General features: G+C 31.5%; 1 protein-coding gene and 1 pseudogene across 8 annotated transcripts; both read right to left on the bottom strand.

Moving 5' to 3' along the window:
• Positions 1-4,172: 4,172 nt before the first annotated feature.
• LOC113704435 (tRNA-splicing endonuclease subunit Sen2-2-like) lies at positions 4,173-5,060 on the bottom strand (annotated as a pseudogene).
• Positions 5,061-8,216: 3,156 nt separating this feature from the next.
• LOC113702889 (uncharacterized) lies at positions 8,217-14,467 on the bottom strand. 8 transcript variants are annotated; one of them, XM_027224045.2, is made up of 10 exons: positions 14,070-14,466; positions 13,094-13,159; positions 12,106-12,286; positions 11,362-11,558; positions 11,130-11,180; positions 10,508-10,599; positions 10,375-10,400; positions 9,409-9,509; positions 9,009-9,113; positions 8,217-8,921 (listed from the first exon to the last, which is right to left on the bottom strand). In XM_027224045.2, exons 1-10 carry the CDS (start codon positions 14,373-14,375, stop codon positions 8,772-8,774), a joined length of 1,275 nt encoding a protein of 424 aa, XP_027079846.1. In that variant the 5' UTR covers positions 14,376-14,466; the 3' UTR covers positions 8,217-8,771. The 8 variants fall into 8 exon arrangements, with proteins under 8 accessions (XP_027079846.1, XP_027079848.1, XP_027079847.1 ...); XM_027224047.2 differs by having other exon boundaries at positions 9,409-9,506; XM_027224046.2 differs by having other exon boundaries at positions 10,378-10,400; positions 14,070-14,465.
• Between the last annotated feature and the right edge of the window lie 357 nt (positions 14,468-14,824).

The raw sequence follows: 14,824 nt of genomic DNA, 5'->3' as shown, positions 1-14,824 counted from the left end.
AAATAATGCTAAGATTTTTTTTTTAATAATTGAAGCTTAGTATTATAGTTAGTAATTACTCGTAATGTAAATGTATGATACACAATTGTACGTATCATTTATAAATGTTATATATTTTAAGCATTTTAAATATACTATGAATTTTTTTTTTTTTCATATGACCTTATAAAATATGTAAGAATAATTTGTCATATTATAAATTTTGAATTTGTGAAAGGTTAGAAAGTTTGGATGACAGTAACAACAAATCTTTCGAGTTATATATAGAATTGCACTTATTTGTACATCACCATATTTTCTATAGATGAATTTTATATAAACTGTTAAAATTATGAATTCACAAACGACTAAATCTGACTACTTTATGGCATATATTAGTCTAAATGACTAAAAATTTACTGTAATCATGTGCACGTTGATTGTTGAATTGAAATTTCCTTTATTACTAGCACAATTTCTTCTAATCAAAGCAAAATAAAATCAAATAGCTTTTCCTTTTGTATGCAGTAGTTATGCTTAATAGAAAATTATTAAACCATGTTTACAATACATAATTTCTCCTAAAATTAGTAACATTTTCCATGACCTCTAACCTTGTCAATAATACTAACCACCGACATGTAGATAATCTTAAAAGCAAAAGCCATCAATATGACAAAAAAAGAATGTTTTTCGGCTGAACGAAAAAAATTGGGATTCTATATAGAATCGAAGAAATTCATCATGAACGAGAATGAATTGCAAAGTTATCACATTTCTAATTTCATGTGCATCCAAAATTTCACGCAGCATTAGTTTAGAAGAACTTTCCTTTTTCACACTAAGGAACCAATCCTAGTCTCTACGTCTCTTTTATTTTTTCTTTAACCATTAAATGGGGTCAAAGTTGTTAGCAGTAAAATACTAAATAAATTTAATTCCATTTCAAACTCTAGTTAATTGTATACTAATATTTTACACCACAATCAATTGAGCACCAATTTTTCTTTTTTTTAAGTAGCTATTATTTATTTTATTACTTAGGTTAAATATTTACATATAAAATAATAGCAATAAAATGCCAATCCTCGGATCAATGGAACTTCAATTATTGTTAATAAAACTAATTTTGCATTGATAAAAATTAGTCTACAGAATGAAAAGTCAATGGCAACAATTGCTAAAATATAGCAATTTTTAATTATGGGAAAATAAACAACTAAGTTCCCAAAATATTTCACTTTTATTGTTTAAAAAATCTCAACTTGTTGACTAAATTCAAAATAATTCTATTGTCAAAAATATTTTTTCTCAAATTAACTTTCATGATTAGATGTGAGATACAAATATGGTAAAATATCCCTCATACGTATGTCATGGATATTTTAGACTTTTAGTAAAAATAAAAAATTTGTTGTTAAAATAACATTGTATCATAGTGTACTAATTATTTTAGGACCATTTTATACGTGAACTAAATTTAATTTAAATTATACAATAGATTATATATGCATGTGATTTTCATTTATAATTATTGGATCCTATTCTTATGAACAATCTCCAAAGGAAAAAAATCCAGATCATACTGATTTTCTTATATTAATTGTTATACTAATTTTGTCATTTTTATTATTATATTATTTCTCATTTTGTTTAGACTTTTACTCTTATTATTTCTTGTGTCTCAGATGTAAATTTATTAAGACTTTATCATCTTATTATATTCATAGGTGTTAAATTATAAAAATTTTGATATATAAGCAAGTAATATTCTATATATAACTAGGAAGATTTGTTGTTATTGTTATCCAAACTTTCAAACTTTTCAAAAATTGAAAATGATTAAAAACTTATATACGATAAAATTTTATTACATATTTTACAAGATTATGTGAAAAGTCAAACTATTTTTCATAGTATTTTAAAATATATAAATAATTTTTTTAAATTATACCTATAATCATGTATTATGCAGGTATATTATGAGTACTTACTAACTAAGGTACTAAGAATTAATCATTAATAAAACATCTTATCATTATTTCAAATAAATTTCCTAATACTAGTTTGAAATATGTTTTAAAGTAAAATAGTACATGTGTCCCATAATCAATAAGTTTTGATTATTAATCAATTTTACCATGTTATCAGTAAGAATTACTATTTATGTATAAAAACTTACTATTACTTGAATTAAACTTACTCTCTAAAAAGTAAGTTTGGGATATAAAATAGTAATTTATTTATTTAAAAAGTAAGTTTGATATTTATTCCAATTTACCTTTTGAGTATAAAAGTTACCAATTTATTACTGTTAACTTACTATTTTAGATGGGAAACTTAATTTCTTATTTTTAAGTGTTATCTTATTTAGGTGGATAGGTCTATCAAATAATCAAATGATCGCTAAAAGTAAATCAAAAATAAATCGAAAATGGTCATATAAGTGTTACCTATTTATGTCTCAAAAAGTAAATCGAAATAAAAATGAAAGTTACTTTTTTTAAAAAATAAATTACTACTCAATATTCGAAACTTACTTTTTGCAGAGTAAGTTTAGTTCAAATAATAGTAAGTTTTTATAGATTAATAGTAAATCTTGTTGATAGAATAGTAAATTTGGTTAATCATCAAAACTTATTAGTTTGTGGCATAAATTTACTATTTTACTTAAAGAAACTTATATGAAACAAGTATTAGGAAGTAGCTAAGATTTTTTTATTAATGATTGAAACTTAATATTATAGTTAGTAATTGTTGGTAACGTAAATGTATAATACATGATTGTATGTATCATTCATAAATGTTTTGTGTTTTAAGCATTTTAATAAATGTATGTATCATTTATAAATGTTATGTGTTTTAATAAATTTATTTTCTAGGTCACAAGTGTAAAAGATAAAGTTGTACTAATGTAGCATAATCTTTGAAAATTATAGTAAATTTACCTATATATTAAGTTTCGTGAGTTTCAAATATATTTTGTATCATTTACAATAGGGATTTATATGCACATTTTTATCAAAATTATTTTTAATTGGCAAATAGTATGTAATAGATAAATGGTCTATAAACTGCTAAAATTGTCAATTTATAAATGAGTAAATCTTACTACTTTATGGCATATATCAGTTTGATCAACTAAAAAATATTACCTTAATTAAGTGTACGTTGGTTGTTGATTTGAAAGTTGCACCTTTGTCACTATTTCGTTATTACTATCACAAGTTTTTCTAATCAAAGTAAAACAAAATCAAATATCTATTCCTTTTTATATGCAGTATTTATGTTTAGTAAAAAATTAATAAACCATGATTACATTTCATAATTTCTAATGAAATTAGTAACATTTTCTAAATAAATTGGAATAGTTTGTAAAATATGTTATTTTGTTACCAATATAATCAAAAGAAATTTGCACTCTTAAAAAGCAAATGGAAAGAAAGGACGATGGCATAAGTATAAATGTGGGCAACTATATACGTATCACACCATGAGTTTAGGTTTGATTTGTTCAAAACATCGGTAATTTATTCGTTACTAGATATAAAATGCATATTATTTTTCTACATATGGAAAATACAATTTCATATATACTAACCATTAATAGAATATGTAGTTTGAACACGATCAATTGAGCTCATATTTCATTTGTTTAGTTATCATTTATTTTGTTACTTATTAATTTCATGAAGTCATCTGAAGTGGAACAAATGAGTTCAATCATGGTATAGTTTTGTAATTTAATACGAGTTTTTTGTAGTGACTAATTTTAAATGTCATTGTAACAGTTGTCTTCACTAGCATGGTTAACTCACTAATTCTATTATGGTGTCATGAATTTTCAGTTTCAATCCAACGCTGAACGTTTTAACATTGCAATGGAATTGGTCCTACACCCTAAGAATTTGTGGGGATTTCTTCTACAAGATCATTTGCAGAGAAGATGAACAATAAAAGTATTCATAGTTGGGAAAAATTATAATTTATCTTTGCTATTTCTAGCTGAATTCAGGCCTAAGAAAATGTATCCTCATTTGGCCGAAAAGGGTATCCCCAAGTTGTAGTTCAGTAATAAGCCATTACCTACGCTACATATGAGACTGAAAGACTGAAAACATACTTTTTTTTTTCAGTTATTTTTGGAGAATCAAGGACCAAGTAAATGATAACCTTCAGGATTAATAAATGAGTAGCTCGAAAACCAGAGGGTATTGAAGTTTGATTTTGCATTTCCATTTTAAACTGGAAAGGCTGAAGACTTTTTTTTTTTAACAGGAACATGCAACGTTGATATCAATTACATTTTGAGCTTAAACAATCCATAGGAACTTGAATCTTTCTAAATTGTACAGAAGGGACAATCCCTTGTAAAACCATCAAAGCCTGCATTAAAAATCATCAAAATATTCCATGGTCTGATTTGTCATTAATCCTTGTTGACAACTGCTGCTGCAAATTCTCGGTGTCAAGATTCCCCAGTTGCAATTGTTTGGTTCTCACGGCATTGTTGTGGACTCCACCTAGTGATTGTCCTTTCTTCAACAATGCAACTTTCTAAACATGATGGCAATGTTACATTCTCTCCACATTTATCAATATTAACAAGCAACAATGTCTTTGCAACACTGCCACAAAGTCAAGGTGCAATGATAATCAGACCAAACCATCAAACGCCCATTTGTTTCTCCATTGTTATCAGACAAAACAATCACAGCATACTCTGAATGCACCAAAGATGGATGATGCCGGTAGGCGACAAAGTCCACACCATACTGTGATCCTGATCTAACCACCCAATTCTTCATCCGAAGATGAGAATAAGCTTTGAATAAATTCGTAAAATTTTCCTTTTTGGACATCATGTACATCCACAACTCTTCACTATCAATTTCACAATTATTTTCGTTGATGATTTTGATGCATTTTGGGACATAGAAGAGGTAAAAAGCTTCCTCCAGACCTAATTGGAACCACTGCTTATCCTTCTCAGCTGTGACTACCAGGCGGCCAAAACAAGCTCGATTAAGTAGATCAGTTTGTTTGGCATCTGCTTGGAAGAGTACGCTCTGAGATGTTTGGCATCAATGTTTGTGTTGGTGTATGTTTTCTGAGATTTTTACTTAAATTCGTTGTAGTACATATGAATATTGCAACTTTAGGCTCCTACGCAATCCATACTCAAGCTGATCATACCTAAAGATTGCAATCCTACGCAACCCATACCCAAAGATTACTGAAAGTTATCTCAAATTGCATCCCTCTTTCATATGTAAAAGTTTAAAATTAATAAACCATGGATTTAAATGATTTATTTAATAGTTTTATCATCTGATTTTTCTTTTAGTCTTGAAGAAATAGAAATTACCGAACAAATTTGTGCAGTCAACTTGTCCTCTTAAATTATGCATAAGATCGAACTTTTGTATGTCTAATGAAACAATAAAGCATTCAGTTGAATGGATTCGGTGGATTTGGAAGTTAAAAGGCTTGTTGCTCCGTGCTTTTAACCCCGTACAGGCATCAATCATATCATACAAATTTCTTTTTGACATTTCACCAAACAGCTTATATGCATTCCAGAATTAACTGCTTTTCCCATAAATGCTGACACCCTACTACTATGTTTCACATACAGGGTCTAAGTCATTTCCCATACATTTTTCAAGTTGACAATCAAATCAAACGAAAGATAAACAAATTAAAGCAATATAATGAAGCTATTTTCAAGAAACATGATAGTCTAACCTTTTGGCTGTTATTTTTTATCTGCTCTCTTGCTTGATACCACCACCCAGCCTTAATAAAATTCTCAACCCTTTTGTTGGGTCTGCATATGCCCGATCGACCAGGATCCAGGAAGTAGAGATGGAAAATGTGGACTGAACAGAAAAATTTTGCAAGGAAAAAATTTCTATTCCATCATGTCCTAAGGTGAGAACATAAAAAGAAGGCAACCAACTTTGGAGAGGCAAACCTGTTTCAGAAATGGTGATTTTTTACTTAAATATGGAAATTTTTTACTTTTAGTATTAGTAAGTTTAATTTAAACAAAAGTAAATTTTATCAAATAATAAGTAAATTAAATTATTCAAAGTGTAAATTTATATTTCTGACTAAAACTTATCTTTCAGACATATACTTACTAGTTTTAATTAAAAACTTACTAAAGTTAATATTAATTAGTTTAATATAATATTTAAAAAGTCGCTAAAAAACTTGATCTGTCACTAAAGGTAATAGAAACCTATAATAGTAGGTTTCTCTAATATTGTTACCATAACTATAGGCACTGTAGCATTGTCCCTCAACATAGTAATAACAATTTTTATCGTCCCACATATTCAATTCTAAGTGCAGAAGGAAATTAATTATCTTCACCCCACTTAGCAAAAGAATCTCAACAAAATTAAATAAGGTGAAGAGAATAACTTGATAACTGGCTCAAAACGTTTTCTTTTTTTTAAGAACCATTAGGTGAACTATACGTCTTGGCTACTAAGCCTATTATAAACTTTTCAGTTTTCACATCAGGTTAAGTAAGCACATCTTATCCTTGTTACATTATGCCAAAAGCTTCATACAATGAATAATGCCTGGAGCAATTAAAAATTGCACTAGATTTCCAACTGAACATGCAAGGATGGAATCTTGGAATCAACTTCGTTTTTATCTCTTTCGATGAAATAGAAGCTAGCTTGATAAAGAAAGAAACAAATGGTCCATTCCAAATTTTTATAGGCCATTGACTCCAATTCTTTAACAGATAGAAACCAAAAGAAGCAAAAAATATACAAAGCAATAAACAAAGAAACGAAGAATATGATATGTGACACGTTTCGAAGTGTCCTTAAACGATGGATGGTAAGGATGTGACTGCAGAATATTCTTTCCCGCGCACGCACACTCTCCTTCAAGGAAAATGTTGAAAAAGTTTTGTTCTTCTGGCTTTCTCACCCTCTTTTCTTTTATTTATATTCTTCGATTCGAAGCTTTTCTTTTCTTTTCTTTTTCTTTTTTTTTTTCCAAAGTCTGTCTTAGATTTCATCACTTTTGTTGCAACTGCAGAATATGCGTTTGGGAGTTATCTGTCAGCAGGAGAAATTTTTATTTTGTGTCCCCATCAAATGATCCCCATATTCTTCTTGTTTTCGTGTCGATGTAAGCAAGGCCAAATTAATATATATATATATATATATTATTTATTTATTTATTCTGGTGTGGTTGTTACGTTTATTGGAAAAAGCAACTCCAAAGATTTGGGACCAAAAGCGGTTAGCGGTGACCATTGAATAAGTTACTTCGGCTTGCGTTGGATTAAAAGCACAGAATGTATTTGCACCATCACCATTTTCAAATAAAGTATTTTCTATAGTAGCACCATGAATAGTGCATAGCAAAGCAACGCCAATACACCGGCAACTCCCATCATATGAAATGAGTTCAATGTCCAACTATGAAACCCTTGAAAAAAGAGGATGAATCGAAATACAGCTGCTACACCAAAACTAGGCGCAAAGAACCAACCGGCCTGACCTAGTTTCTCGATTGCGAAATGTATCCAAGCCTTGGGGTAGTAAAAAAAAATGGGATGCTGTATTTCCAAGATGGAATCTCATATTCGAATGAACCTCGTAATCGTAAGAAAATGGGTTTTTTAGTTATGGACCTAGGAAAAAAAAATTGAGATAGGATCATATAGGATCTCCCCCCCCCCCCTCTTCAAAATCGGACGTGAAAATTTCCTTTCATCCGGCTCAAGTAGGTACACCAAATAAAGAAAATAAAGAAAGGGGTCGTTCTAGAAAACCCCCCAATAAAAAAATCTACTCCTTACTCAAGTTCCTTATATAGATACAAAGATGGTCAAGTTCCTTATATAGATACAAAGATGGTAAGACCAAAAAAAGGATATGTTCTATGTTCAAAACATTGTCATGGTGCAGAAATATTTGTCATTCGATTGACAAAAAATAGTGGGAAAAACATGTAAGAATGAGTTGTAGGTTAGAACCATGGCATGTAATATTCTTTTGAGTTGAAAACTGTTCTGATTAAGAATGAATTAGGTGAAGCAAACAGAAAGGAAATGATTGGAAGGGGATGACACTAGAAGCTGTATAAAGAGACAAGGAGGAGCACAGTAATGCTCATTTTATGTCCTTACAACCATTGAATCCATCTAAAAGATAAGCATGAAGTGAAACAGAAAGCAGAAGAAAAATTGGTACAAAATATTCAAAAGGAAGCAAAAGTTGCAAAGTCAAAAAGTGGTGGCAAACAAGTAAGCCCAATGTTGGTAGTTGAGAAGGTCGTTAGCATGTACCAAATCAGAATCTTAGGTAGGTAATCCTATACTTATCATCTAAACAGAATTCAAACTCATTCCCCCTTTATACCTCGTACCTGCTAATTGAAGAGTTACACTATCAGCTACGACAATGTGCCTTCAATATGTCGCTTACTTTACAAAGATACAAGGTCTTCACTGCAAATTAATAAAGAAGTGAAAAAAAAAGTAGGCAAAACAGAGAAAAATGCCTATAGTTAGATAAAACCCTTTTTCCTAGGGACAATAATCACACACTACATGTCAATAGAAGGTGAATTGCCGACCGAGTATATGCTTATGCATCCTATAAAATGACCTTACTATAGGCTGTAGCAAAGCTTATTCTGCTCAAGTCTTGTACGCGAACACGCAAGGTCCTGTGTGCAACGTCCCCCTGTCCAACCTTGGCTCATTTGTTTCTTCTTCCATGAATTGTCCAGAGATCCAATGCGTTGCTAGTCTATTCAGATTCTGACACTAAACAGCCCTTGAATCCTTTCCTTAGGGCAGTTTCATCCAAGTTTCTTCCGATAAATACAAGCTTGTTAACCCTTTTCTCCCCTGGTCCCCATGTCTTTCCGGGGCAGCCATCCAATGTAGAATGTACTCCCTGGGATAATTTGGTAAGACAAAGAAACGAATCAATAAAGCTTCATGTCAAAGGAATAAAACATTCTAATATCATTAAAATTTTAACCTGGAAAACATAACGCTCTTCCGAACCGGTCACAGAAAGAACTCCTTTCATCCTGTACAAGTCATCTTCTTTTTCTTCAAGTAATCTTTCAAGCCAGTCATCAACCTAGACAAAGAACAGACACATTAAGAAAAGTTCCAAGATTTAGCATTTAGGTGCAATAAAGATACACTCAGCTGCCTCAAAATGAATCATGTTTGAAATACTACACTGGATGGATATGGCATTCAATTCTGCACAAAAGTGGAACCGCATGATCTATGCCAAAGGAACAAGAAGAGACATTGCTAAAAAACAGGACGTACAAACCCTACACTCCTGTGCAGGTTCAATTTTTTAAACACAAAATAAAATAACATGTTTAACATGATTACAAATGCTGATTAAAAAAACAAATTACCTCATCTAGGTCTAAGGTTCCCTCAGAAACGATACTAACACTAGAGACAGCAGAATCATGTACATGGTCATGATGATGTCCATGTCCCTTGTGATGCTCTGCTGGAACCGGAAATAAAAAATTATTCAGACGAACTAATAGTTTCTAGATATCAGATCAACTACCCAAAACATTTAACATTTCAATTTTCACTTCTATAAGCCACCATTGAAAGCAGCCACTGCTGAAATGTCAAGATGAGCATATTCCAATCCCAACTGAAATAACCCTCATGATCTACGCTATCTGAACCAGCGACATAAAGCAGAAGCAAATTCAAGTTTTACCAAAATGTGTTTGGCACTAAAGGAATATAAATTACTGAAAGATCTCATCAGTAAAGGCCTTTTGTCGCATACAATCATTAACACATTGTTCTTTGTAGAATTCAATTTTAGGCAAATATATGAATTAAAAAAATAATTCGAAGCACTTAAAGAGACTGACAAAACTTCCATGCATACACATTACAGAGACATGTGTAGAGGGTGAAGGGAACAGGAGGCAGAGAGGAGTTTATAACAGAAAAGAATATACAGCTATTGTCACTAAGATTCACTGTGAATCCAACCTCATATAATCTAGTAATACAAAAGGGAATAAGAAACAAACAGGAAAAAAAATAAAAATCTGTAAAGAAAGGCCACAAATCACTTATGGTAAGTGCAGATCAAAGCAAGTTTAAGGAATAAATCTAAAACAAAAAAAAATTGATAGCCTTGTCTATAAAGTATTGCACAAGTGGATCATGCATCATAAATGCAAAACAACCAACTTTCCTTCATCTTACTGTCTTTTTAAATTTTGCATTGGTATCAGAGTCACCTAATGATCAAGATAACTTAACTAAGACATAAGTTCAATATCACCAATAAAAACTCGTTAAAATACGATGTTCAGTTCCATGTTCATGGGCACAATGAGAACCACCTGATTCAACTTCGGAGTCAATCCTGCAAAAGCAAAATATGTCCTCACATCAGAAAGCACAATGCACTTGTGCAAATGTATTTACTTCTTTTGCAATTACTCATAACAATATCTTGCAAGATAAAATCACCTGTCAAGATCATAACCTCCTACTCCTAAAACAAAGTCCATATCCACCACTCCAAATTTAGCTTTCTTTATTTGAGCCATCCCGTTGATGTGCTGGACAAAGGAGTAAGCTGATAAAAGACAAGCTACTAAAAGAGTGGACAAGATCCGGTCAAAGCTATCAACCAATCAGAACAAAATGCTACTGTCTTGACTCTGGATACCAAAAACTTTGTTGTAACTAATCAACAGGAGGATGAGAGTTGCTTTTACACTTAAACTAATTGAAAAAATATTTGTCAGTAATAAATAAGTATAAAGCTTCTAAGGACACCATATTTACAAAACAAAAAGAAACATAGATTTTCTTCAAATGGAAAGAAAGAAAGAAAAAAAAAAGTCTTGGGGGAAAGAAGAACATGATATCAATAAGGCTATTCTGATTTATCTTTAGCATCCAAGAAATCCTGTCCCATTACAAATAATATCAATTCTATACATGAAAATCAGAAACTGATCCACCCCAAAAAAAAAAGTCAGAGAAAAGAATAATGCACATGGAATAGCTTATGCAAATCAACAATTGAGAGAAATTTTCTATGAAATTTTCACCTGGACAATAAAGATTGTATACAAGACTCTACCTTAATTCTTTTCATCAAGACCTCCAGGTCAGCCCCCGTTACCAAATCTATCTGTCAAAATTATTAGAAGAAGAAATTAAGCAGTACATAATTGCACTTACTAAGACTCTGGAAGAACTTATTACAAGTAGGGAGAGATTCTAATCTTTGTTCTTTCTTTTTATTAATAAAAGAAAACGCTGCATATGATAAAGCATCAATTACAGGAATGGAAGGAGAAAAAAAGTTTTACCTTATTCAAGATAATACGATCCGCATAAGCAACTTGTTCCACAGCTTCATTAACCACGAATCTTGGTTTTACCTCATCCAGATGTTGAATGACATGCTTGGAGTCAACTAGAGTAACTACTCCATCAAGTTTCACATAACGTGAAACCAACTCATCAGTACAAAATGTTTCAATGACAGGACCAGGTTTTGCAAGACCTGTAAAAAAAAATTAAGACTAAGAAATTAAAACGATCAAAGGCGAGTTTCAGAGGCTGGCAAGCAACTCTAACATTAATAGGGATAAAAATGCATAAAATATTCACTCAAGTAGGATTCTTAACCCCCCCCCCTTTACACAAATTATCAATAAAAATAACAGAGACTAACATGTAATAGACATTCTGTGAAAAGGTAACTGAAACCCAAGTTCAAATTACCACAAGAAACTACCAGTGAAAGACACAATGTTATAGGTAGAACAATCACATAGCTTTTCTGCATCAAAAAAAAATTAGAAAAAGTAAAAAGAAAAACATTAAGCTGTTTATCTCCATCTTTTTATTCCAAACAATGCAGAGCAGCCCGAGAAACACTTTTTGTGGCATATGAGTAATTGTAATTATTCAACATCATATGTGGCATGTATTTAGCATCATGTTTGGAATGTATATCTCATCACATATAGTTCCTCCATACATGTGTTATCTTATTACGAGCATTAAGGCAATCAATTTTCTTTGCAACATTTAAGATATTGACTTACCTGTTGTTTCTATAACAATATGATCAAATTTGTCTCGCTTCGTCTTAACCAACTCCAGAAGCATTTTAACAAGATCTCCTCTAACAGTACAACATAGACAACCATTATTAACCATGATAATGTCCTCATTTGAGGAGGAATGGCTAGCAACTAACGAACCATCAATGTCCACCTCACCAAACTGCAACAGCAACATTAAACATATAAGGGAAAAAAATTAAGACTGGTAAAAGTTATGTTTGCAAACTCTTCAAAGTAACATTAAAATATGATCAGACTACTTGTAACCTTTCACAAAAGAATATTCATATGCTGTCAAATACTCATATTCATGACTAAATGATAATAACCTAGGCCATACTTAGATAACGAAGATTAACAACAGAGCCGTCTACTAGTAAACATGCAGTACTCAAACGAGATGCTAAGCTCTAAACTGGTCATAGTATTGGATACAGGTATTTAGAAAATTTGAGTCATATTTTTAAATTAATGCAGAACACACTAGAAATGAGCTCACGTTGCAGACATGAAAAGTAGAGAAAAACATACAAATGTCTCTAAATAGTAGTTAACAAGCTATCTGTCGCAGCCTTGGCATATCCAAATCCCAATGTTAGATTAATCCCTCAAAAAACATAAATGAAAGTTGCAGAATTGCATCTCATGTTGAAGTAAGCTGCCTTTTAGAATTGCCCCAAAAGATATGCAGCCCCACTTGAAATAAACAGAAACGATGAACCCACTGCCAGACAGATATATTTTGCGTCTCAATCCTAAGCTACATATATATTTTTACTAGGCACTTGCTCAAGGGTTGAGCTTCAGTTTATTCAGTTATTCAAGAGAGAATTAGGGGTAAATAGTTCAAGTACTCGTTTTCCGTATGCATTCTTGGTAACACTTCCTCTGAATCATTGCAACGTCTAGAAGAATGAGAACAGGAAAAAGAAAAAACAAGAAAAAAAGAAAAGGAAGGATATCATACCTCATTTTCTATCACAGCAATTCTCTTACCATGATTAGATGTCAATATATGATTTAACAGAGTAGTCTGCCACAACAACATAACCGGGAAAAATCCAAAAAAAAAAAAAATTCAGCAGGATGCAGTGAAAAAGCTAAAGAATAAGATCATACTGAATACAGAATGCAAGTCAGAAACACATTGCATTTAAGTTTCTTAGGACATAGAAATTGAAACTCGCACCAAATTTGGATAAAATCATTTCACCCTATGTCAGAATATTGAACAGGTCAATAAAACCATAGAACTAGACAAATACAAAGAACCACAAACTTTTCAAATGCTATGAAAGAAAAACTCAGGAAAACAAAGCAAAACGCAACTTATTATATAAACATCTTCCACCACTTTTGATAACATGAAATCCATAGTTACATTTGAATACTGACACAAAGATAACACTTTTACACCTTTAAACTCATGAAAAACAGTCGATTAGTCGATTCTCTCATTTTCCAGCCAACTACTGATGCCTAGAATATATAATAAACCAAGACACAGGAGCAAATACATTTATCTGTCCTAAATGCGTTACTACATCTCTTAGGAAAATCAAAGACCAATTTTGTCCAAACTCATTCCTTTGCCTAGTGAAAACCCATAATTTCATGCTCATTTTCTCGTTCCATCAGCATCCAAGAAAATCCAGTAACAGCAAAGGAAAACTTAAGCCCAAAACTCCAAAGCATTCCTCAATATTGAAAACCAAAACAACCATTTATACATATCAAAGAATTAATCATTAATAGTGCAAAAAGTTTCACACTTTTTTCATTTAAAAAGGAAATTTTCAGTAATGAAGGTCAGAAACAGAGGGGGCAGGGTACATTGAGAATCCTGCAAGCCAAGCAAAAAAAACCCTTTTTCGATACATAAAAGTTTCCTTGCACACCATTCCATATTTCTTGGCTTCGGAAAATCTTTTCTTCTTCCTTACCTTGCCGGAGCCAAGAAAGCCAGTGATGACGGTGGCCGGAACCCGGTTATCGAGGTTTAATGCAGTGGCAACGGAAGAATCAGTGTCCTGAATTACATAATCAGATGCAGACGAAAAGCTTCTAAAACCGGAATTGGAATAAGAATGGAATTCCCTGGAAAATAAGGACTGGAGACTTCTAAGCAGGGAATAATATGGAGGACTAGTGCTATGGTGAACAGAGGAGTGAGAGAAACGACATGAGGAAAGAATTTGAGTGAGGGTTTTGGGTGTCGTTTTGGAGAGCAGGTATCTGAGAGTAGCCATTGACTGATTACAGTTGAAATAAAGCACAGGGCAAGGCTTAAGCCCTAGAAGATGGAGTTGAGGTTTATGGAGGGTTTTTTTGTTCTGAGTTTAGGATTTTTATTTATAGGGTTGCCAAAATCACTTATTTAGTACTTCAACTTGTAAATAGATTTAGTACATTAATTTTTATTGTAGATTATTTTGTCTTAATACTAATATTTTTAGTAAATTTTGGGCATTTTAATTTAGATAAATGGAACCTTTTTTGAATTTTGGGCACTAATAGAGGGGAGAAATTTGGTAATTAAGCATATCCCTTATCCTAAATTTAACATTCTTATTATTATTTATTGAATAACTGGATCATTTTTATAGCATAATTAATAGTACCACACCCAATTATTGATCAAAGGTATTAAGATTATGTCTAAATTGTTTCATATTTCAATAATGAAAAAAAAAATCTA

This window comes from Coffea arabica, chromosome 8e (assembly GCF_036785885.1).
Source record: "Coffea arabica cultivar ET-39 chromosome 8e, Coffea Arabica ET-39 HiFi, whole genome shotgun sequence".
Classification (NCBI taxonomy): Eukaryota; Viridiplantae; Streptophyta; class Magnoliopsida; order Gentianales; family Rubiaceae; genus Coffea; species Coffea arabica.
This window is presented reverse-complemented; position numbering and strand designations above follow the sequence as displayed.

Coding starts and splice junctions, on each gene's coding strand:
- LOC113702889 (XM_027224045.2), bottom strand. CDS start 14,375: ATGGCTACTCTCAGATACCTGCTCTCCAAAACGACACCCAAAACCCTC. Junction 11,559..12,105: donor TATTGTTATAGAAACAACAG/GTAAGTCAATAT, acceptor TTTTTTTTACAG/GTCTTGCAAAACCTGGTCCT. Junction 10,600..11,129: donor TCTTGATGAAAAGAATTAAG/GTAGAGTCTTGT, acceptor TCCTTTGTCCAG/CACATCAACGGGATGGCTCA.